Genomic DNA, 24,463 nt, shown 5'->3' with positions numbered 1-24,463 from the left:
CAACAGCAAAAAAGCCAATCAGTCAATGGAAAAATGGGCAAAAGACCTGAATAGACATTTCTCCAAAGAAGATATACAGATGGCCAGCAAACACATGAAAAAATGCTCACCATTGCTAATTATAAGAGAAATGCAAATCAAAACTACCATGAGATACCACCTCACACCAGTCAGAATGGCCATCATTAATAAATCCACAAATAACAAGTGCTGGAGGGGCTGTGGAGAAAAGGGAACCCTCCTGCACTATTGGTGATGTAAACTAGTACAGCCACTATGGAGAACAGTTTGGAGATACCTTAGAAATCTATACATAGAACTTCCATATGACCCCACAATCCCACTCTTGGGCATATATCCAGACAAAACTCTACTTAAAAGAGACACGTGCACCCGCATGTTCATTGCAGCACTATTCACAATAGCCAGGACATGGAAACAACCCAAATGTCCATCGACAGATGATTGGATTCGGAAGATGTGGTATATATACACAATGGAATACTACTCAGCCATAAAAAAGAAAGACATAATGCCATTTGCAGCAACATGGATGGAACTAGAGAATCTCATCCTGAGTGAAATGAGCCAGAAAGACAAAGACAAATACCATATGATATCACTTATAACTGGAATCTAATATCCAGCACAAATGAACATCTCCTTAAAAAAGAAAATCATGGACTTGGAGAAAAGACTTGTGGCTACCTGATGGGAGGGGGAGGGAGTGGGAGGGATCGGGAGCTTGGGCTTATCAGACACAACTTAGAATAGATTTACAAGGAAATCCTGCTGAGTAGCATTGAGAACTATGTCTAGATATTCATGTTGCAAAAGAACAAAGGGTGAGGAAAAATGTAATTGTAATGTATACATGTAAGGATAACTTGATCCCCTTGCTGTACAGTGGGAAAATAAAAAAATTAAAATAAAAAAAAAGTAATTACTCTCAGTCCCAGTAGGGCAGACGCTGTTCTTGGTGTGCCCACCAATGCCCTAGCTTGTGCTGAAGACCGTATGTGTGTTATTTGATTAAATTTTGTAATAAACCTGAGAGAGAGGAAGAGAACGGTATTAACCTTGCTTTACACGTGAAAGCCACGGATCAGTTAGATCATGTGTCTGAAAAGACACGGTTTCGGAATCCAAACCCAGGTTTGCTGGATCCCGGTTCTCAGAGCCCTGAAGGCCTTGTGGCGGGAAGGGGGGTGTGTCCTGAGCTGTGAGTAGGAGACAGAGGAAGGACATCATCTTGGGACAAGAGGAGGCCAGAGACCCCTTGTCCTGGCTGGGGCGCTTTTGTCCCTCTGACAGCTCGTCCTGGCCCAGAGCTGTCTTGCTGCCAGATCCCTGCCCAGGCACCAGGCCTTAGCCCTTCAAGGGCTGTGCTTCTGCAGCTGCTGCCTCCTTCCTAGGAGACAACCAGGAAGCTGGGCAATAAGAACTGCCCCTGAGGCATCACCAGCACCTATCCACTTTGGCTGTGCCACAGCCAGTGCTGGGGAGACGCCTCCCCACTGGTCTCCCCCCAGTTGGGCAGCCCCAGCTCCACCCTCTAGCTTCTGGCTCAGAGCCATTTTCCTGGATGGTTGAGCCCCAGAGTGGAACTGCCATAGGCAGGGGACTCTATCTGTTCCACAAAGCACTGCTTCCCAGAATGGTTTCTGTCTTTAAACTACACAAATAAAACAGTTAACTGCGATTCTCATTGCTGAGGGCAGGGGATCCTTCTGGGATCCCATTATCTAGAGATTTCTACCACACCTGGGCCTTCTCGCCCCCACATCAGGAAGGGCCGGACATGGACTAACAGGCCTGTGCATCTGCAACGTGGCCCAAGGCTCGCTCTTCTCCATCCTTTGTGCCAGCCAGGGAGAGAAAATGTGGGAGGCATCCTAGAGTCTCAGTCAACCACCAGCTTCTCCAACCACTGTCAGGCTTTATAACATCTCCCTATTCATTCAGGCGAGGAGCCAAAGTTAACTGGACCGTCTTTTCCCCAAAACATCTCACTTGGCACAGAGTCTCTTCCTTCCAGGAGAAAAACCACAGGTAGGGTCTCAGTCAAGAGTAGATGGGGTAGCGTGAATCCTCTGAGTGTGGAAGGTGGAGTTCCCTTGTGGCCTTTCTAGATCCACCAGCCTTAGTTCCATGTGAAGTCAGAACTGCTCACAGTGCTTGCATCTCATGGTCCAGCTCAGCCCAGGTGGCTGCAGGGCAACTGAGCCATGGCAGGGGCGGGGTCAGAGGCAGCAGGCATGAAAACCCCACAGTCGCCATGTGGCCTGACTCTGCGTGTGCTTGGGGTGTGTGAGGTGCCTTCGCAGGAGTCGTCTTCCTTGACCCCCCCACCCATGTGCGAGGCTGGTTTTCTTATCACATTGAAGATGTGGCATAAATGACATTCCTACTGTCATGAAGAACCAGGCTGTCCCCGCAGGGTCAGTGAGCTCTCTGTTCCACCTCTGCTGGTGATGCTGGAGCAGTAGGTTCTGCCTCACTTCACCCCACACCACAGCTAAGAAGCCAGCTTGGGCGCATTTAATTAGGGAGTGAAAAATGTTTTTCATTCAGAGAAACTCCACCTGGCAAAAACCACTTCTCCTCTAAACCAGCTTTCCCAGCCTCAGCACTGTAGATACTTCAGGCCAGTTCTCTGTGTGGGGCCGGTCCTATGCACCGCAGGATGTGTGGCAGCCTCTCCAGCCTCTACCCAACAGATGCCAGCATCACTTCCCAACTCCCACTGAGGTGCGACCACCAAAAGTGCCTCCAGACAATGCCGATGTCCCCTGGGGTGGGGGTGGCTGACACTGCTGATGTCCCCTGGGGTGGAGGTGGCTTAGGGGTCGGGGCAGAACCACCCCCAGTTGAGAGCCACTGCCCTGAAACCGTAAATCAATATCGTCGACCTGGACAATTTTCATAGGAATTTCTTTCCAATTTTCTACTCAAATAAGAATGAAATGGTGACATGGGAGCAGCAGTGAGTGGAGACGGTTCAGCCATGCCTATATGCATCTCCATCATGAAAACACAAGGCACGGCTCCACTACCTGGGCAGGAGCAGCTCCATGCTCTTGGTTACACGTGATCAGGCCTGCTTCTTGGCTCAGACACAAAGTAGCGCAGCAGCAGGAAAAGCAGAGTGGCTGTGAGTAGACAGGGGAACAAGTGGGCAAGTTCATCTATATCAGGTTTTCAGCAGGATCCTGTGCTGCTGACTTGTAAGTCAGCCATGAACTCACAAGGGCAAGTTGTGCCCTAGTCATCTTTGCAGCTACAGCATTTGGCACAGCTCAGGCACCAGTAGGTGCAAGATAACTATTTGTTGAACTGATTGATACTATGTGATGAGTAATAGTCTATTGTTTCCTTGAAAATCTGGCTTTTGCCAAGCCCAGAAGCTTAGACATGTGTGCATCGTTGCCCTAGGCTATTAACAATCATCGGGTCATCCTTAGATAGTGTCCATCTCTGGGTTCCATTGCTATAAGTTGTGGCTTACTGCATAGAAGCTGCCTTTGCCAGACAGGCAGTACATATGACCAGGGTGGCAAATTCTGATTTGAGTCTGGGACTCTGATGAGCCTAGGGGTCATTTCCAGTGACACCCCATTGATTGCGGCCATCATCTGCTCCCCCACCCCTGAGGACTCCATCCTCCTGGCTTAGAGCCTAGAGAGAGGAGCCATGTTCCCACAAGAGCCACGAATGCTGCACAGAGAGGGGCCAGGGCCCCCTGGAGGAGCCCAGCTTCTGTCATGGAGGGCTCCACACACATCAATCCACCAGGACAGGAACAGACCTTCACATGAACAATCTGCTTCTGGGAAAGTCCCTGTCTGTCTCCAGTGAGAAGCAGCACTGAGTTGTTACCATGTTGGAGGCTTCTCAGTGTTAAAAGTTCTACTGACCAACCTGTGGAGGGAGAGGAAGCTGACTTTCATTGACTTGTTCACTTGCTCAGCTGCTCAACACTAAATGCCTCTCATGTGCCAAGGCTCAGTATGAAGGTGGAGGGAACATTTACCAAGGCCACCCTCAATTCAGATACCAGCTGAAAATGCAGGGATTTGCAAGACCACCGTCTTGCAAGGTGTGATGATTTTCTAGAAGGACTCAGAACTCACTGGAAACTCTATGCTCATGGTTGTGGTTTATTACACTGAAAGGATATGAATTAAAAGCAGCCAAGGGAAGAAGCACATGGGGCAGAGTTTAGAAAAGTACCAAAGGCAGAATTTCCCACTCTGCCCATGGAATCCACAATTTCCCAGCATCAGTGAATGACAAAGCACATGGAATATTGCCAAACAGGGAGGCTCACCGAGCCCTGTGCCCAGGGTCTTATCAGAACTTGGTCTTGTAAATCTGGTTGGCCTCCCACATGGTTGATTAACAGATACCCACATGCTCCCATGACTGAAAGACCACACCCTAAATCACGTTGTTCCCATGAGTGGGCACAAGACCCCCTCTCCTAGGTAAACAAGGGCACTTTTATCAGTCAGGGCAGTCCACAGGCTTGTAGATGGCCTCCCAGAAGCCACAGCAAAGGCAGACCTCTTTGGGGGTAAACATTGATACCTTGCTGCACACTCTTGGGCAGTTTCACCTAAAAGACATGTCACATCCTACAGACCCATTAATGGAAGCACAAAGGAGAAGACACAATGGATGCCACTGGCTCCTCCTCCTGGTAACAGCATCCCAATTTTCCTTTGCCTGAACTCTCAGCCCATGTGGATCAGGAAAGGCTAAGCCCAGATCCCAACCAAGTCTAGGCGTGGGCTCAGATCCAGCCCATCAGCACATCTGCCCTCCCAACCCCCACCCACAATGTTGAGCAGGGCAACATTGACTGTGTAGACCTTCTCGCCAGGTGCTAAGATGAGTTCCAAGGACTCCATGCTGCCACCCTGCCACCCACAGAGGAGAGCCTTTCTGAAGATGAAGAGACCCAGAAAAAAGCAGAGCCAAGGTCTGGAGCCACCTCCTCCAGGAAGTCCTCTGAGCACCCAGCTCTGCTGGGACACAGACGTAGATGGCCTATTTTTCAGTTACAGAAGCCAACACACTGCTCTTTTTCCTAAGTCTGTTTGAGTTGAGTTTCTGTCCTTTTCCATCCTTTATCCCTGGCCAATGCGCCTACCCAGTTTCCCCCCAATTTCCATGTGTCCCCTATGTTTCCCAGGTGTTGCCCATTTTGAAGGTGAACGGGTCACTGTCTTCAACCTCAGTGAGGAGGGGCTTGTCCCCTGCAGGCTCACAGACCTCAGGTGTGGAGACCAGGTGTGGGCAGTGGGCACATGGTCCTTGATGTCTGACACCAAAAGCAGCACAGTCGCCGTACCAGTCTGCGGCGGGGGTGGGGGAGGCAGACCCCTTGTGGGGATAGTTATTAATTAAAGAGGCTGCTTGACACCCAGCCCCCCAGGAAGTGAGTGCTCTCCGCCTCTGACATACTGAGGCCGTTTTCCTCTCAAAGTCATAAGCTTTCCTGCAGGTTCTCTATCTGTTTTTCTACTTTTGTGACAATTCAGAATATCTGGGTAGGATAATTTAACAACACACTTGCCCCCTCGAATCATTTGTGGACTGAGGTAGAATGCGGAATCATCACGTAAGGGAAGACATCAGCCATGCCAGGGTCAAGGCAGGAGGCTGGACAGGGGAGGAGACGGGCGGACTTGGTGTTGGAGACCTCTGCATCTGGCCTGGTCCACGCTGTGATCCTGGTCCTGACCCTGCACTAGAGCATCACTGGTAGGGGGGCCCTGGGCAGTGGGCACTTGGGAGCCTGTTACACTGTTTCTTACAATGCATGTGAATCTACAGCGATCTCAAAAGTTTAATTTTTTTTTTTTTTTGTCTTTTTACGGCTCTACCCACAGCATGTGGCAATTCCCAGGCTCTAGGGGTTGAATTGGGGCTGCAGCTAACAAACTACACAACAGCACAGCAATGCCAAATCCTTAAGCCATGATGGCAACTCCAAAAGTTTCATTTTCCAGGAAGTGTCAACCATGAAAGCATCTGTAACAGAATCATGGAACCCTCTTCACTTAAGACTGATTAGGGACAGAGACTGTTTCTTAAATATAGTCACTAAAGTTATTTGAAATGTTTTACTTATTCAGGAGTTCCTTCTGTCTGCAATGGGAGTTCCTGTGGTGGCCCAGTGGTTAACGAACCTGACGAGTATCCATGAGGACACAGGTTCGATCCCTGACCGTTCAGTGGGTTAGGGATCTGGTGTTGCTGTGAGCTGTAGCGTAGGTCACAGATATGTCTTGGATCCCTCATTGCTGTGGCTGTGGTGTAGGCCAGTGGCTCCAGCTCTGATTTGACCCCTAGCCTGGGAAACTCCATGTGTCATGGGTGTGGCCCTGAAAAAAAAACAACAGAATCTGACTGCAGCGGCTTAGGTCGTTTTGGAGCTGTGGGTTCAGTCCCCGGTTCCGTGCCCTGGATTAAAGGATCCCGTGTTGCAGAAGCTGCCGCCTGGGTCACAGCTATGGCTCAGATCCAGTTCTTGGCCTCGGAACTTCCACATGCCATGGGTGTCACCATGATATTTAGAAAAGGAAAATTGTTATTTATTTAACTTTATGTTTGGGTAGGTTTAAAAATTCAGCCTGGGCGATTATAGAGGAAAGTGGTAAGGAGTGCTCATAAAACACAGATCCTGGGAGCTCCCACCAGGGCGCAGCGGAAACGAATCCGACTGGGAACCATGAGGTTGCGGGTTTGATCCCTGGCGTCGCTCAGGGGGTTAAGGATCTGGCATTGCCGTGAGCTGTGGTGTGGGTCGCAGATGCGGCTCCCATCTGGCGTTACTGTGGTTGTGGTGTAGTCTGGTAGCTGTAGCTCTGATTAGACCCCTAGCCTGGGAACCTCCATATGATGCGGCCCTAAAAAAAACAAATGACAACCAAAAAAAACCCCCACAGATCCTGGTTTATGACACATTTGTCCCACATGGTCACATTTATCTGAGCTTATAAGCCATTCCAAGTACAGGAAAACTGTGCTAAACGTTTATCACGCGCAGTCGGCTCTGACAGAGAGCTGAAGGGCTGTGTTATGAAAAGACGTGGGTGGACGCCGCTCCCTGATCAGTCGAGCGCCTCTTCTGAGTGAACACTGCCCTCCCTCCGTGGCACAACGCCTCGTCTGCCATTTCAAGACTTATCAGAAATAATTGCCAGTATGGCTGCACGGTGATAAAAAGGTTCATTTTAGATTTTTCCCAGTGATGCTGAAAGACTCTCACCAGTGTTATTTTCCCTCCGGAAGCAAGAAAACTCATTTCGCCCCCAATTTGGGGTGACCGCTTAGCATCATCAACAGCGTGGGTGATGACCATGTAAAAACTGTCATTTACATGAGGGGACTTGCGGTCAACTTCCTGCTGATAACCGCCCCGAGCACTCCTCTACGCTGACCCCGTCTGCCGGGTCCTCAACGTTGTATCTTGCAGAACAACACATGCAATTTTTTAAATTAAAAGGTTACATCAAAAGACACATCCACCTATAGCCCAGCAGACACAGTCCCCGTGCAAGCAATGTGAGGAATTGTAAGATCGGTGAGTTAGGAGTGTTCCTGATTTGATGAAGGCCCGGGGATCTGAAGACATGGCGAGAGTGTCAGATCGATCGTCACTGAACCCCAAGTGCCCTGTCCTTGTCAGGCCGCAGGTGACTCTGTCCACCCTAGGGAGAATGTGTCATCCCGAAAAAGAGCCAGTCTTCCGTGGTCTACAGGTGCTGGTCCAGGCTTAATGTGACAAGCCAGCCAGTTTCTGCAACAGAAGCTGAGGTCTCGATTGCCCTGGGAGCCCAGAGGACTCAAACGTGGGTAATCCAGCCAGTCAGCATGGGCTCCATGTCCTCACCTGTGCACACCTGATGCCATTTTAATAGGTGGGCACGCCAAGCCTTCCGGATTCCCCAAGAGCCAGCAGCGCCAAGCTGGGGCGCCAGGCACAGCCCCCAAAGGCCGGAGGAAGGGAGTTCCCACGCCTTCCCATCCTTGTGTGTAAAGGCTTTGGGAAAGGCCAGTGACTGGTATTTGACAGGTCATGGTTTTTAAAGGGACCCAGCCACACTCTGGGGATAGGAAAACAGCAATGAGTCAGAGACAGCTCTACATGGGTATCCTCAAAGCCAGGTCCAGCGACCATCAGCATCACCTTGGAAATGCTTAGTGATGCAAATCTCAGTCCCCACCCCAGCCCTCAAGTCAAAAACCTCTAGGGTGAAGCCCAGCAAAGGGCATTTTACCATGCCCTGCAGGCAATCCCGATCCAGGCTATTGTCTGACAGCCACTGCCTAGGGGCCTTTTAAACTCCACGTGCACCTGCGTGGACCTGCCAGGTCTGGAAGGCTTGGTTAGCTTCCCCCAGTGAGATAATAGTACAAACTGAGAGCAAGTCTTGGGAAAATTTTATCATCAATGCCATTACTCTGACACCCCCCCAACACATAATTGCCTTTTGTAATTTTTTTTTAGTGTCTTATAAAATTACTACTCCACAGTGAGCTGGAAATTAAAAGAAGCAAAATCTGGTTAGTCCTCGTCGATTGTTGAGAGGCATTTCTTAAGGAAGGATCTCAAACTCATGTGCCTGCAGAGGCGGGGGATGGGGGAGGATTTCCAAGCAGATGTGGGAAATGAGCGAAGCCAGCTGGATGGGGCTGGGCCAACTGCTGAGCAAGAGGCCAAAGGGACACAGATGTAAGACCCTCCCGCTGCCCCAGCTGGTCATGGCTCCATGGGACAGAGACCCAGTGAATCTTCCTGTTTTTCAAGAACATCCAGATAATTCTGGTTGTTAGCATAATCTCTTGACTTTTAAATGTTGGCAGCTTCATTATATTTTCTTGTTTGTTGCAGTCAAATATGCCCCTTCACCATTTCTAAGCGTGCAGTGCAGTGGTATTAAATACTCTACATTGCTGAGCACCCATCACCACCATCCATCCCCAGAGCTCTTTCATCTTGTAAAACTGAGGTCCATACCTAATAAATAACTCCTGTTCCCCTCCCTAATAATCACCATTTTATTTTCTGTCTTTATGATTTTTGACTACTCTAAGTACTCCTATAAGTGGAATCATACAGAATTTGTCTTTCTGTGACCGGTGGTGTATTTCACTTAGCATGCTGTCTTCAAAGTTTATTTACTTATTTATTTATTTTTTTGCACATGGCAGAATCCCCTTCCTTTTTAAGGCTGAATAATATTCCATTGCATGGATAGACCACATTTTGCTTATCCATTCCCCCATCAATGGACACTTGGATTGCTTCCACATTTTAGCTGTCGTGAATAAAGCTGCCATGAACAGGAGTGTACAAATACCTTTTAGAGACTCTGTTTTCAGTTCTTTTGAGTATATACCCAGAATTGGAATTTCTGGATTATATAGCAATTATTTTTTTAATTTTTTGGAGGTGCTGTCTACAGATTCCTGAGTTCCAAAATAGGTACTCTGGATTCTGCCAGTGCAGTTGCTGCCCAGACAGGGAGACAGATTCCTGATGCTTCTCACTCTGTCATCTTCTGGGCAACTTTGTCTTTAAAAACAAAACACTAAGGAACCCAAGAGTTCACCAACAGATGAATAAATAACCAAAATGTGGTATATACGTCAATGGAATATTATTCACCTTTAAAAGGAAGGATATTCTGGGAGTTCCTGCTCTGGCGCAGTGGGTTAAGAAACAGACCGCAGTGGCTTGTGTCACTGTGAAGTTGTAGGTTCAATCCCCAGCCTGGCTCGGTTGGTTAAAGGATCTGGTGTTGCGGCAGGTGCTGCCTAGATCCAGTCCCTGGCCCCAGAACTTCCATATGCAGGTACAGCCGTTTAAAAAAAGGGGGGCGGGGAACTCTTGCACATGATACAGCATGGATGAAACTTGAGGACATTATGCTAAGTGAAATACACCAGTCATAAAAAGGGCAAATCCTGTAGGACCCCATTTATGTGAAGTACCAAGAACAGTCCCATTCAAAGAGACAAAGTAGCATGGTGGTGCCAGGCCCTGGGGTCGGGGAGGACGGAGGTTACTGGTTACTAGGTGCAGAATTTCAGTTTGGGAAGATGAAATTAGTTTTAATTCGTTTTAATTTCGGTGGTGAAGTACAACGTGAATGCATTGATGCCCTGAACGATGCACTTGAAAATGGTCATAGCGGTATGTTTTCCTACGATTAAAAAAGAAAACACTTTCGTTGTCTAGAAGCCAGAGGGCTGCCTGTTTACAACCTTTGGTAAAGAAGAAATAGAAATTCATAACAAATTACTGTAATGCAAGGCTCTAAAAGAATGATGTGCTAAGCGCAAAGGAAATGAACAAGTGAGATCCACCCGCGGGGTCAGAGAACATGACAGAGAAGGTGCTGGACCTGGGCAAGGGGTTCTGGGGGCAGCTTCTGGTATTTTCATAACTGGGACAGCGTCGCCCTCATGAGCACATGCAAGGAGTAGCTTCCACCAAGGAGCGTCTCAGGCATGTGGCTCATTCCAAATAAACCACCACCCTGCCCGCTCCTGTCTCCCCACCTTATCTGGCCAGCAGTCCTGTCTGGATCCGTAGCATTAAGAATTCCCAGCCAACCAAAGGAGAGAGTTTGGGGGGTAGGGGGATGCGCTGGGGTTGTGGGTTGGAAATCCTATAAAATTGGATTGTGATGATCATTGTACAACTATAAATGTAATAAATTCATTGAGTAATTAAAAAAAAAAAAAGAATTCCCAGCCAAATTCCAGGCCTGGCACCATCAACTTCACTGATGATAAAGATCCCAGGGTGGAAGGCCGGCGGGTCCTTGGCGTGGGACGCCCGCACACTCACAGTGGCGCTGACCCCTGCAGCCACCCCCCCTCGCAGGCAAAGAGCGGTCCCTCATTCTTCAGGGCCCTGACCAGGCTCCACACTGTCTGAGTCTCCCCGTCCAAAGGCAGCGGCCTCAGGAGAAGGGGAGGCGCACCCGAGGCTCCTGGCCGGAGGAAGCCCATTCAGCACTGTCACACGGCACACCCAGAGCGGGGCCTCCGGCTTCATTTATTATTTACCTCGTCTTTGATAGCGATCAAAAGACAGTCGTCGGCCCATTTTCAAATCATTATGGAGTTCTTTTTTTTCCTTCCCCCTCTCCTGGTTGAAAAGAGCCACCATCCATCAGAGGGTAATGAAAAATGCAACAAAAACCATAACCTAATGAAACATTAATGTGACAACGCGACTGCAAAAAAGATCAGGGAGCTTAGGGAAATACAGACATTAATGGTCATAGTCATTCAAGGCACAAAGTGGTCAGTGATTTAAAAGGGTTGAAAGCCTAAGAGTAGTTGGGAAATTCAGCCCCAGGCATCTGGTTTAGAGGGTCCCCGGGCCTCGCCTCGCTCTTCAGTGTGGCTGTGGTCCAGCGACGTCATCTGGGAGCTCGTTACACTGATAGGCAGAAGCTCGGGCCCCACCCCAAGCCTCCCAAGCCAAGTCCGCCTTTAAACTGGATCCCCAGCTGACGCATCATTCCAGGGTCTACAGAGAAGAATGAAAACTAAAGGCACGGCCGTCAGACCCCCCTAGTCAGACCCCCTACTCCAGCTGTGTGACTCTGTGAAAATGACCCAGCCTCCCTGGGCTTTGGTTTCCTCGTCAGTAAATGAGATAACAACACCTCACTGCCGGGCCCCCTCTCCACTAGGCATAGCAGGCAGAGTGCCAGGGCCCCACAATATTTTTACAGCTCCATGAAAATATTCTAATTTCTTTCAAACCAGGAAGGAAAACAATGAACTCATAGGGTGGGAGAAAACTTTAAATATTTTTATCACATCAGAGAAGAACATGTTAAGGACTATGTGAATCTATTACATTTTGTCTAAGAAAAAAATTTTAATGTTGACACATTGAAAGTCACATCAAAAAGACTCTTTAATACTGACATGTATGATCTGGCGGGGGGGGGAGCCGCAGGGGCAGGGCCGAGGGTCCGCAGCAGAAGTCACAAGTCAGCCCGGCTTTCCTCATGGGCCATGGGGGTTCGTGACACAGCATGTGACCTGCTCAGAACACACCAACCATCGCCGCCCCCGGCTCCTATTTCACCGCCAGGAACCCTCCAGGAAGGGCCCCAATGCCCACAGCACCTGGCTGGTGTGGATCCCACTATGGCTTTACCCTGTGACCTTTCAGATGCTTCCTTGGTCTCCGGATCAGTCGTTCCCACTGGATGTGTCGAATTTCACTCCCCACGACGTCGAAAGTGGCGAATCACTGTCTCGGACCCGGAAACGTGACCCGCTCTGGGTGGCTCAGCCTTCTGAAATCTGAATGGTACACTGAGAGAGGCAGTCGTTATTTCCATGTTGCAGAGAAAAGCGCAATTGCAAAAGAAAAGAAAAGGGAGAGAGCAAATGTAGGTCTTTGGCGTAACAACCTGGACATGTCTTCTGTGATTGAACTTGACCGCTAAGGATCTGAAACTGCCTGTTACAGCAGAACAAGCCTCAATAACAAACATCTTGTCCTGTCCCCCTGCTACTTGGTGCTTGAATAATTGAAACGCTGAATAGCTTTAAAAGTATTCTTCAATCCAATGCGAGGCACTGTTTTTTAAAGAATTTTTAAAATAATAATACACAGTTTATGCTGCCTAACAAAATCTAATTCCTCTCCTAAAATAGAGCTCTTATGGTTATTTCAATTAAGGCAATCACTTTTCTAACAAGTATAGATTTTTAAAATAGCTTCTTATCCAATACTTCTGGTGACAAGATAATTTCTCTAGATGAGCACATCAAAATAAGAGCGTGTATTTTTTTTACAGCCCTACTTTTGAGAGCACAGCTTTTTACCAAAAGCCAGAGAGGGATTTTGAAACAAGGCTCAAACATAATAAATACGCTTCAGTTATTATATACTGTTCAGAGAGATGCTTTCATTGAAAACACGTCAACTTTGATCTATACAATTAATCTTTTTAAATGACACTTTAAAAAAATAATTGTTTGAAGCATTTACTTATTCAACAAAGGCGACTATGTATTAGATTCTGGTTGAGGTGCTGGGAACAAGGCAGCAACAATCCCATCCCCAGGGGGCCAAGGACTGAGTGTGTCTGTGTTGGGGGATCCCTTTGGGGATTTAACCAGGTCAATGGGAAAAGCCTCCTTGAGAGGAAGAAATACTTGGGCATTTTCCTTTTAGAAGTGTACCTGGAAGAATGACAGTGAATGAAGAAATCGAAAGCAGATCCTGGGTGGTTTTATCTTCTTAGCAAACCTTTCACGTTTTAAGAGGTTTGATGTTTCCAAACTGATGGGAACAGTGGATATGCCAGCACCTTCTTTAAGCCTGGAGACCCAGCAGCCTGTGAAACCCTGGGTAGAACCCCGAAACATAAATCCACCCCGAAAGGTGAGCCGGGAAAGGCCTGGCCAGAGCCGGCCGGCTCCTCTTTCCTGTTCCAGAGCCCTGAACACCCTATGAAGCTCAGGCTTCTCCCCTGGGGCTGAGTCTGCACGGTCTGCAGACCTGTTTGCTGTCACAGCTGGGGGCACCCTGACATCTGGTGGGTAGAGGTCAGGGGTGCTGTCATCATCCTACAGCTCCCTGGGCAGCCTCCCCCACCCCACCCCACACGCTTCCTCCCTCCCCAAGTGCCAGCAGTGTGGAGACAGAGAAACCCGGACACGGACGGAGCAGGGCTCCTCTACCGTCACGGGGCCTGTGTCCTCGCGGCAGCTCAGCTATTCAAAACCAAAGGACACGTGTAACCGCTCTGAGCAGTTTCTGGCACCAAGAAGCAGAGATGGTCAGCTCTCGTGACTGTGATTAACTCATTCTCTGCCCACAGGGTTGACGTTACTTTGGAGGCTCGCACGTGTCCTGGGTGACACAGCGAATTCCCTCCGCAGAACCGAGCCTGGGGCGTGGAGGCCATCTGCCTGGGGACGTGGAGTCTGAGGCCACGCAGGTGTCTTCCCCTGTCCTGGTGAAGGCGGACAGGTGGTTGGGCAGGTGCATGTGAACCGTGGCCATGCAGGACCGTGGCTCTCCAGAGTCCCGCGCCCCACGAGCAGTGGGAACCGAGGAGCCGTCTCTGCGGACAGGAAAAGGAAAGTCAGGCCCTTCGAGCACACGAAAGGGAAAGATTAATACAGAATTGTCCCACTTGAGCACTTTCAGTGGCCAATCCGGCCACAGAGGCTGTCTCGCCGCAAACATGAACGCTTAGTTTGGAGCTCAGAGAGAGAGAGAACCCATTTCATTTTGTTGAAATAATAAAGGGCACATAACCTCATAATCCAAGCATCCTGACAGGCGTATTTCCCCACTAAACGGTGAGTCTGGAAGCCACTTTCTCTCAGCCACAGTGTTTGAGAAACAAAGAAGTAAAGGACTTGAAAATTTGGAGTATTTTCTTGGTCCAAATCCACTGTTAACATCTGAAAAACAGGTTGACCTAGAAAGAATTTTTCTATTTGTTATTATTGGCCAAAGGCAGCCTATCAAACCAGTAGGAGGGTGATTCTTGGCTAAATGGCATTGGGGCATACGCCAGAACCGATTAAGTGTTTCAATGTGAAGTCAAGCTATAGGCATACTAGACAAAATAAGGAGGGATATTTCAATAGAGGAACTTTCTAATCATGATTGCAAATGTTGGAAAAAAAGATTAGACAGATTTTTTAAATGTGTAGCAAAAAAAAAAAAACACCATAAACAAAATTTAAAAGAAAATGATAAACCAGGAACACGTATTTGAAATACATATTGGCAGGCAGAGACATGGACTTTTGTTTTTTCTACAACAGACTCACTTTATTTTATTTTTTGGACTCTGCAATTCTTAAAAAATTGAAGTCTAGTTGATTTACAGTGTTTGAGGTGGACAGCAAAGTGAGAGACATTCTTGAGAGAGGAGGTTAAAATCAGAGAGAAAATGACAATCACGCTAACAGAAATGGACAAAGAAAAGAACAAACAAAGGATAAAAGAAATAGAAGTGGCCAAGAAAGCTATTGCAGGTTCAAGCATTTAATAATCAGAGATGAACAGTACACCACACCTTCTTTTGTGTTGCTGGGAGACGAATGAATTGCAACACTTAAATTGTGTGTGCAGTTTGAGGGAACAATTCTACCTGTCTGCATTTGTGCTAAGTAAATCATGCTTGAATGGGGCACACATTTAACTCAGATATGTTCACTGAAGCATGTTGCAGAAGAATAACAAGAAGTGGCGATGAAACATCAATGTCCAGCACAAGGAGATTGGTTAAAAATCTTAAAGCTCATCCATAAAATAAAATATGACACAACAGGATGCTGCGGGAAAACACCGTTAGGTTATAAACAGTAAAATTACATTTTTAAAGAGAAAATTCATAAATATGCACATATAAAAAAGCATACCCATATATTTATAAATAATATATGCATATATATGTTTTATACTATGATAATGGCAAAAATGTAGATATACAAATATGCATTTGTGATTATGTATATAAATCTGTGAATACATACATATGTAAATATAACATAATGTGTATATACATACACACATGCATATAAAATGCAAAGAAAAATATCGAGTATCAGCTAAAGCATTAGTGAGATTTATCTCTAATTGGTAGTATTAAAGATGCTTTCTATTTCAGTCTTTTTGTTTCTTGGAATTTTCCAAATTTCCTACAAACTGTCTTGCAAAATAAATAAGGCTTTTCTGTTGTTAAAATAGATGCACAGAGCTCCTGGAGGTCCCGCTGTAGGGCATTGGGTTAAGAGTCTGACCTTAATGGCTCAGGTGGCTGTGGAGGCATAGGTTCAATCCCCAGCCTGGTGCTGTGGGTCCAGCATTGCCACAGCTGCCGGTGCAGGTTTTGCAGCTACAGCTCAGATTCAGTCCCTAGCCTGGGAACTTCCATATGCCACAGGTGTGGTCATAAAAAATAATAAAATAAAATAGATGCACATTTCAGTAAGGGTGGTTTGGATTGAAAAACTCACGGAATCCTAGGTCAGAAACTTTAGATGTCGTCTTGCTGGCATTTTACAGATGAGAAATCCACAGAGATATTCAGGATCCCATCACCTGCTTCTGTTACTTCCCTCGTTCATTTGACTTTCTCTTAGATTGATATTTACGTATCAGCTCTTCCAACTGAAAATGGCACATCATATCATTGCCAGGACGAAAAAGGAGGCTTGCAGACCTCAAGGCATGTTGCTCTAACCCAGGGCCTGCAACCTTTCTGAACAGCGAACTGTCTCCCCAAAGACAGCTAGGACCAAGGGCCCCGTCAATAGGGAAGCAGGAAAACCTTCACAGAACAGAGAGGACAGGAAGCCCGTGGCCCCGCCGTGCACACCTGCAGCGTGGTTTTCCTTCGCACTGGTGTTAAACGCCTCCTCAGGGCACGGGGGTGCGAGATCGTTCACATCACGGATCCTGGTATCGAAAAATCAAGGATTTATCCGTGATTTTTCCTTTTAAGCAATTCACAACATGCAGGTAAACCTAGGGAACCACTGTAAACCACCTACAATGAAAAAAGTAAAAGTCATTTAAAAAATAATAATAATTTAAAAAAAAGTAAACCTCGGAAGCAGAGAACTGTATTAATGTCACAGAACCATTTATTTGGTGACGTTAATCCAACAACTGTCAGTGTGACTGTGTGTTCTGTCCCCGTCTCCTCCGCAGACTGAAATTTCCTGCGGGCCTGTGCTCTCGCTCACCCTGGACCCCAGGGGTTGAGCACAGTGCTGGCACAGACCGGGTGCTCAGCAAGCATCTGTAGAACACATCAGTGCGCTGGCTTGAAATAATAGTTCATGCTTTCTTATTGGGTTCAGCTCTGTCTCTCCACCCACATCAACACAGGCAAAGCTGTTGGGAGCCTCAGTTCCTTCACCCTTTCCGCTGTGATGAGAAACGAACACAACGCGTGAATACTGAGGAACGGGATGTAGACCAGATGCTCAAAAGGTTGTGGGAGCGTGAACATTTAAAATGAGGACAGCTGTTGAGTTGGGGGCGGTTCTTAGACGGTCACTTCTCTAACTTGTGTATTTGAGTAAGGAAGGTCAGTTCATCTCACACATGCAGGTGAAAAGTCTTTCAAAAGATCTCAACTCAATAATTTAAGATTCTATTACTAGTTTCTTAAGGAACCTTTTTAAAAGGAGCAAATTAATTGCAAACAGAAAACAGGAAGTAACAAAGATAAAAGTATATATCGATAAAACTGAAAACAGTAAAAATAGTAAGACCAATGAAAGCAAAAGGTGGATTGCCTTCCCATATAAATTTTGGAATCAGCTTATTCATATCTAAAAATTCTGCTAATCTGTTGAATAGGCTTGCACTGGATTTATAGATAAATTTGGGAAGAATTGTCATCTTAATATTCAACCTTGCAATCCACAAAGACGGTAGTACATCTTTCCATTCAGTTAAGTTGCCTTTGATGTCTTTCATTGATATTTTATAAAAGTTTTCAAACACATTCTGTGTATATTTTAGATTTTTATCTAAATATTTTAAATTTATACTTAAACACTTCATTTGCTTGATGACATTGTGAGTGACACTTGTTTTTAAAATATTGATTTCCAATTATTCATGGCTAATATATAGAACTACAATTAATTTTATATAGTAACTTTACTTTTTGTGGCCTTGCTAAAATTGATTTTCCAATGTTAAAAATAAGCAAAAGACTTGAAGAGACCCTTTTCCAAATGGCAAATAATGCATTATTTAGATTTAAGACCCTAATGAGATACTTCTACATGCCTATTAGAATTGTTAAAATAAAAAAAACCTGACAAAGATGGAGAGTACATGTAATTCTTATATAGGGCTAATGAGAATGCAAAATTCAGTCACTATGAAAAATAGGAGTTTCTGATAAAGTTCACACATGCATTTCCTATGACCCAATCAGCCCACTCCCAGATATTTACTCAAAATAAATAAAAGTTTATGTTTACATAAAAATGAGTATGACTTCAGCAGCTTCGTGGTTGCCAAAAGTCAGTAAGTTGTGATACATCTGTAAAATGGAACACTACTCAACAATGACAACAACAAAGACTATTGCTGCATATGCAACAACATGCCTGGATATCAGATGCATTATGCTAAGTGAGAAATCTAGACTTAAAAAGTGGCATTCCATGTGCTTCCATTTATATGACATTCTAAACATGGTAAAAATGCAGGGACAGAGAACAGACCAGTGGCTTCCAGGGTTAAAGGCTAGGGGAGGATTTGACTATAAAGGAAAAGCATAAGGAAATATTTGGGGTGATGGAACTATTCTGTAGCTTAATACAGTAAATGGAAAACACTAAATGTTCTAATTAAAAAACCAAATTAGACAAAACATAGCTATGTGCTGTTTATAGGAAAGTTCACCTTAAATATAAGAATATGAAAAGGTTGAAAGTAAAAGGATATATATGTATATCATGTATATCTCCCCTCTATATATGATCTTCTCTATATTTTTCAGTTAGTCTTTGAAGATAGAGAGATAGATTTCCAAAGACTAACCAACCAAAAAAGTTCATCTAGTTATTTGGCTACAAATACCAAACTTTAAGGCAAGAGGTCTTATTAGTCATAAATGGGGACATTTAAAAATCAGAAAAGGCTCCATCTACGAGGGAAATATGATATAGAAACTCTAAATTTGCATATTTACCTGATAACACAGCCTCAAGATACGCAAATCTGAGACTAGCAAAACTAAAATGGGAAGCAGGGATTTTAACACATTTCTCTCAGAAACTGATAGAACAAGCAGATTTTTTTTAAAAAACAGGTAATCAGTAAGAATATCAAATATTTAAACAACATAACTAACTGATTTGAAGTGATTATTTCTATAAATAGAACAGTGTACCCAACACTGTGGTATGTACATTGACCTTTTACCAAAATTGATCATATGCTAGGATATAAAGCAAGTTTTGACAAATTTCAAAAAATTACAATCATATGGAATATGTTAAGCTAGAAACCATTAATAAAGATAATTAATGGGGGCGGGGTAAAGTAGGAGTTTGGGATTAACACATACACAGTACTATATATTGTGACACAGCAGAAACAAATCCGACTAGTATCCTTGAGGCTTTGGGTTCGATCCCTGGCCTTGCTTAGAGGGTCCAGGATCTGGCATTGCTGTGAGCTGTGGTGTAGGTCACAGACACAGCTCGGATCCCAAGTTGCTGTGGCTGTGGTATAGGCTGGCAGCTGTGGCTCCAATTTGACCCCTCACCTAGGAACTTCCATATGGCAAAAAGGGAAAAAAAAAAATATGTATATATATATATATATATATATATATGTATATATGTATATATATATATAAAATTAACAAGGACCTACTGTATAGCATGGAGAACTATACTTAATATTCTGCAGTAACCCATAAGGGAAAAGGATCTGAAAAAAATAGATACATATGTATATATGACTGAATCACTTTGCTGTACACCTAAAACTAATGCAACATTGTAAATTAACCAAGCTTCAATTTAAAAAAAGAAAAAAAAAGATAAATCACAACTCCGAATGTTGGAAGTTAAAACATTTCTAGATAACTCATGGGTCAAAGAAGAAATCATAAGGGAAATCAGAAGATATTTTTAAGTGAATGGAATGGAAAACACAATAAAACAAAATGCATTCTCCTCTCATCATTCAAACATCAGTGTATCATATATGACGAATTCTATATCATATATGCATGTTTTCATTCTATAGAGGCTAACAGGTCAATTAAAGCTTGTGAAATAATTATTTACAGATACCCAACCATTTTTGTATTTGGTAATAAGGGATTTTTGAGATTTGCCCAAGCTATGACTTTTAGGTCTCAAGTTCCTTGTTGAAAACATGTTACCAAAACTTTTTTGCCTGAATTATATTATTCTTTTTTTGTCTTTTTTTTTTTTTTTTTTTTTTTTTTGCCTTTTCTAGTGCCACTCCCATGGCATATGGAGATTCCCAGGCTAGGGGTCTAATCGGAACTGTAGCCACCGGCCTATGTCAGAGCCACAGCAATGAGGGATCCGAGCCGCGTCTGCAACCTCCACCATAGCTCACGGCAATGCTGGATCCTTAACCCACTAAGCGAGGCAAGGGATCGAACCTGAGACCTCATGGTTCCTAGTCGGATTCGTTAACCACTGTGCCACGACAGGAACTCCTGAATTATATTATTCTTACACAAAATGCTTGGTAATATAAATAAATGTGTGATGCTTTTTTATGCATCCGAGGCTTGGGTGTGAGGCAATAACCCGAAGTCTTTGCAAGTCTGGCAGTGTGATGGTGTAAAAGTTTCTGCCTTCTGGGAGATTTGGAGTCTTGCAAAACTTACCTCATAGTGGATCAGATTGAAGAAGTATTTGTGGAGTGAAAAAGCAAGAAGGAAGTAAGCCACACATTTGCCAATGACAAAGGAACCAACATGGTGATGGCTCCACTGACAGGAAAATGATCCCATGAGGCTTGACGTCCCTCTCTCGAGCACCATCACAGAGTGACTGCCCAAAGCAGCAAGATCCCGTGCCTTATCCGTCATTGCGCTTCAGCCAGAACATGCCTCTAAGAGACTCAGGAACTGCATTATCAACTGCTTATACAAAACAGCTATTACATGTGAAAACAAACAAAAAGTATGCCTGGACCACCACAAAAATTTTGATTCTGTTTCTCGCGCATAACAATACCGCCTAGCACTGACTAACGACTGCCGGCAGGAAAGAGGGCGTTCTCTGGAACTGCTGAAGATGCAGCCACACCAAATGAAGCATCTTGAGAGAACAAGTGTTTCTCACGTGATCCCTGCTGCATAGATCATTCTGCACGGAGCAGACGCTAAAACCAGCGTGTGTGCGTGTGTACAATGAAAGCTGGGATGCTAATGGGAAACTTCGGGACATTTTGTCTCCTTGAAAGCCAACTCTACGTCGTTATTACCATATCTTTTTGCAAATGATACCTGAAGCTGTAAGGACACACAAAATATGAGATGTAAAAATGTAAAGCAAAGGCAACCGTCATAAGTCTACTTCTGAATGTATTCAGAGAGCACCTTCTCCCAGTGGCGGGACGTTCCCATGAGATTGCGTCAGCGCCAGCGATTGGCTCCTCAAGACCGGAGTTTTAAGGGAAGAAGCACCATTGTCTTAGTCACTTACTTTTAGAGAAGAAGAAACAGCGAAATCACTCAGTGACCACATTGGGGAACTGAAAATGGCCCTGCCCCTCCAGGACCGAGCGGTTCACCAGCATCACAAATGCACCGGGCATGGTGGCACAGAGGGAAGTTGACAGTCTGTCTGTGCAGAGAAATGTCATTCCTGCACGAGTCAGAATGTTTACCTTGAATACTTAATGTTCATAAAATTAGAATAAACGTCGAGCCTATGAATTTTGGAAACATAGCAAAAATGCTTGGAGGGACGTATGTGTCAGGTGGTCACCCCTGTGAAATCAGACCAGAGGGGAAATTGAGGGGTGAGGAAGAGGTTTTTTGTTAGTTTGTTTTTTCTTTTTTGGCTGTCCCCGGGGCACATGGAGTTCGCAGGCCAGGGATCAGGTCCAAGCTGCAGCTGAGGCCCGGACCACAGCTGCGGCAACAGTGGATCCTTTAACCCACAGTGCCAGGCCTGGGATCGAACCTGTGTCCTGGGGCTGCAGAGACGCTGTTGATCCCATTGCACCACAGCGGGGAGTCCAAAGAGGTTTTTTAATGACTATTTCATAGAGCTTGTTTTGTTTAAAATTCTGAAAGAAGCTTTTATTAATTTTACATCTAAAACGTTAGATAGGCAACAGGAATTCTCCTTCATCACTAGTGGGAAAGCAAAGTGGTGTGGCCACTTTGGAAGACAGTTTGGCAGTTTCTCACAAAACTGAACATACTCTTTACCAGATGGTCCAACAACAGTCGTGCTCCATGGCATTTATGCAAAGAAGTTGAAAATTTACGTCCACACAAAACCTTGCACACAGACGCTTAAAGCAGCCTTAATCACCATCATCAGAACTTGATGCAGTTCCCGCCGTGGCTCAGCAGTTACCAAATCTGACTGGCATCCATGAGGACGCAGGTTCGATCCCTTGCCTTGCTCATTGGGTTAAGGATCTGGTGTTGCCGTGAGCTGTGGTGTAGGTTGCAGATGCAGCTCGGATCCTGTGTTGCTGTGGCTGTGGTGCAGGCTGGCAGCTGTAGCTCCGATTCAACCCCTAGCCTGGGAACCTCCATATGCCACGGGTGCGGCCCTAAAAAGTAAAAAAAAAAAAAAAACAAAAACAAAAAACAAAAAAAAAGACCTTGGAAGCAGCCAAGATGCCCTTCAGTCGATGAATGGGTGACCCTACGATGGCACATCCATGCTATTCCACAGTGGAAAAGTACTTACCAATGAGAAGACACAGAGGGACCCTCAATGTCCACCGCTAAGTGAGAGGACAATCTTGAACAGCCTACAGTCTGAGGTTCCAGCCGTGTGACATTCTGTAAAAGGCAAAACTCTGCAGACAGCAGAAGCATCGGTGGTTGCCAAGGGCTCAGAGGGCAGGCGAGGATGAAGAGATGGAGCACAGGCCAACTTCGGGGCAGTGAAACTCTGACCCGAGGAGGGAGGCTACATCTCACTACAGATCGTCAAGACCCATGCAGCACAGAGAGTGAGTCCTCATGTAAACTATGGGCTTTAGATCATAAAAATGTATGCGATCGGCTCATCGATTTTAGTGCTATAGTAAGGCCGGAAGTTAATAACAGAGGAAACGGATGAGTGGGAAAGTGAGGGGGTGTGTGAAGGGACTCTGAACTTGCCAGCCTATTTTCTGCAACTGTAAAATGGCTCTAAGGAATAAAATCTACTAATTTTTTTTAAAGGGTGAAATAGGAGTTCCCTTGTGGTGCAGCAGGTTAAGGATCTGGCATCGTTACTGCAGTGGCTCAGGGTTGCTGCTGTGGCACAGGTTCGGTTCCTGACCTAGTAACTTCTGCATGCCGTGGACATGGCCAAAAGAGGTAAAATAAAGTGGGACCAACTGTGTATACTTGAGTCACCTGGACTTGCTACTGAGTCTCTCACTGCTTTAGGAGAAACAGTGACTTTATTTACTGAAGGCTGAAAAGGTTGCGGGCAGTCAGCAGAGAGGCAGAATTCAGAGCTGCAGGAGAAAGGAGAGGGGAAAGAATGAAATATTACGGAGAGCAGCTCTCAGGGGCCCTACGGTGGGAATTTGGTCTCAAGGGGCCTCCGGTTGCCAGGCACAGAGCTGCTCAGGGATGCTGAGCAAGCGCAGGTTTATTCACGGAGAAGCTTCAGCGAGGCCCAGGGAGGACTCAGTGGTAGCGGCGGAACCCTTGCGCTCGTCACCTCCTTTCTTCTTTCACAAATCCTGGAGGAAGCCCCCTGTCTGCTCTGTAGCGTTTGAGAGGCCCCCTGGCTGTCAGGCTCTCCTCCTGGAGGCAGAGGAACCCAGATTCAAGTCCAGGGGGCTACAGCCTTGACCTTGCCCCCAGCCAGCTCCTCATCTCTCCCCTCTGTGGCCACCGAGTCCAGAGCAGGCTGCTTCACCAGACAGCTGGTCTTAGGGTCTTAACAGCTCCAGGCAGCCACCCCTGTCCCCCTTTTCCTCCGAGCCCACATGGTCTCCGCTGCTTCCCCCTTGGCTCTCTTTCACAGCAGATTCACTGCTCGCTCATCAGCATCCGCCATGGAGGCTGCACCTGCATCACAAGATGCTGGCCTGGGCCCCAGGTGGACCCATTTCTGCCCTCCCCTCTCTCCCTGCAAGACAAAGATGCTGCAAGGCTACCAGCACTCAACTCATCTGCCTCAGGGACTCCAACATGCATTTTTAAATTTTTGTGCAAGCAAATTGGTTTTCTCCAGCACTGTTTCTCCATGCTTCTCCATAATTTATGACTGTGTTGGCAACGCTCTGCTCCTTAATCACCCCGACTTCTGGCTCTAAAACAGTGCCAACTGTAGTCCTTCCACTTAAAAACAAGAACCACATGTTTGCTTTATGTTTATTATTGTATATTCCATTTATTATCCTAAAAGCTACATCTGAGACCTTTAGTTGTGTAAGATGCCTGAGAGGCATGAGTGCTATTTACTCTTTGGAAAGATGCTAAGAACTTCCGGGGGCCTGAGAGTCACAATAGAGAGAGGAAATGTCACGGATATTTTCTGCACGTGAGGAGGGTTTTCAGCCTTTTGTTGCAGCCTTGAGATTTATATCCTTAGATAGACACACCGCAGTGAATTGACGTGATGGATGGGCATATGGCTATTTGAAATTACATGCACAAGAGCTGTACGCTCAGACACAAATGAGCATATGGAAACATCTTAAATGCCAACCACACACAATGCGATG

The 24,463-nt window shown here is 45.7% G+C and overlaps 1 protein-coding gene across 1 annotated transcript in view; it reads right to left on the bottom strand.

Moving 5' to 3' along the window:
- LOC106506737 (cadherin-like protein 26) overlaps positions 1-24,463 on the bottom strand; it is a 39,107-nt gene that overhangs the window by 3,963 nt on the left and 10,681 nt on the right. Inside the window, 18 exon segments of the mRNA XM_085003183.1 lie at positions 3,057-3,152; positions 3,704-3,921; positions 4,838-4,922; positions 5,156-5,193; positions 5,196-5,282; positions 5,285-5,388; positions 7,338-7,421; positions 7,423-7,479; positions 10,579-10,633; positions 10,780-10,884; positions 10,887-10,984; positions 12,239-12,325; positions 13,893-14,097; positions 14,100-14,124; positions 14,324-14,364; positions 14,367-14,489; positions 16,401-16,491; positions 16,493-16,549. Of these exon segments, the coding sequence (XP_084859309.1) occupies positions 3,057-3,152; positions 3,704-3,921; positions 4,838-4,922; positions 5,156-5,193; positions 5,196-5,282; positions 5,285-5,388; positions 7,338-7,421; positions 7,423-7,479; positions 10,579-10,633; positions 10,780-10,884; positions 10,887-10,984; positions 12,239-12,325; positions 13,893-14,097; positions 14,100-14,124; positions 14,324-14,364; positions 14,367-14,489; positions 16,401-16,491; positions 16,493-16,549 (1,656 nt within the window).

The sequence above is a fragment of the Sus scrofa genome, chromosome 17 (genome assembly GCF_054392235.1).
Source record: "Sus scrofa isolate SSC_HxYL_T2T_F1_AM1 chromosome 17, Sscrofa_HxYL_maternal_Yorkshire_Landrace_v2.0, whole genome shotgun sequence".
NCBI lineage: Eukaryota > Metazoa > Chordata > Mammalia > Artiodactyla > Suidae > Sus > Sus scrofa.
Note: the sequence above shows the minus strand (reverse complement) of the source record. Positions and strands in the feature narration are given on the sequence as shown.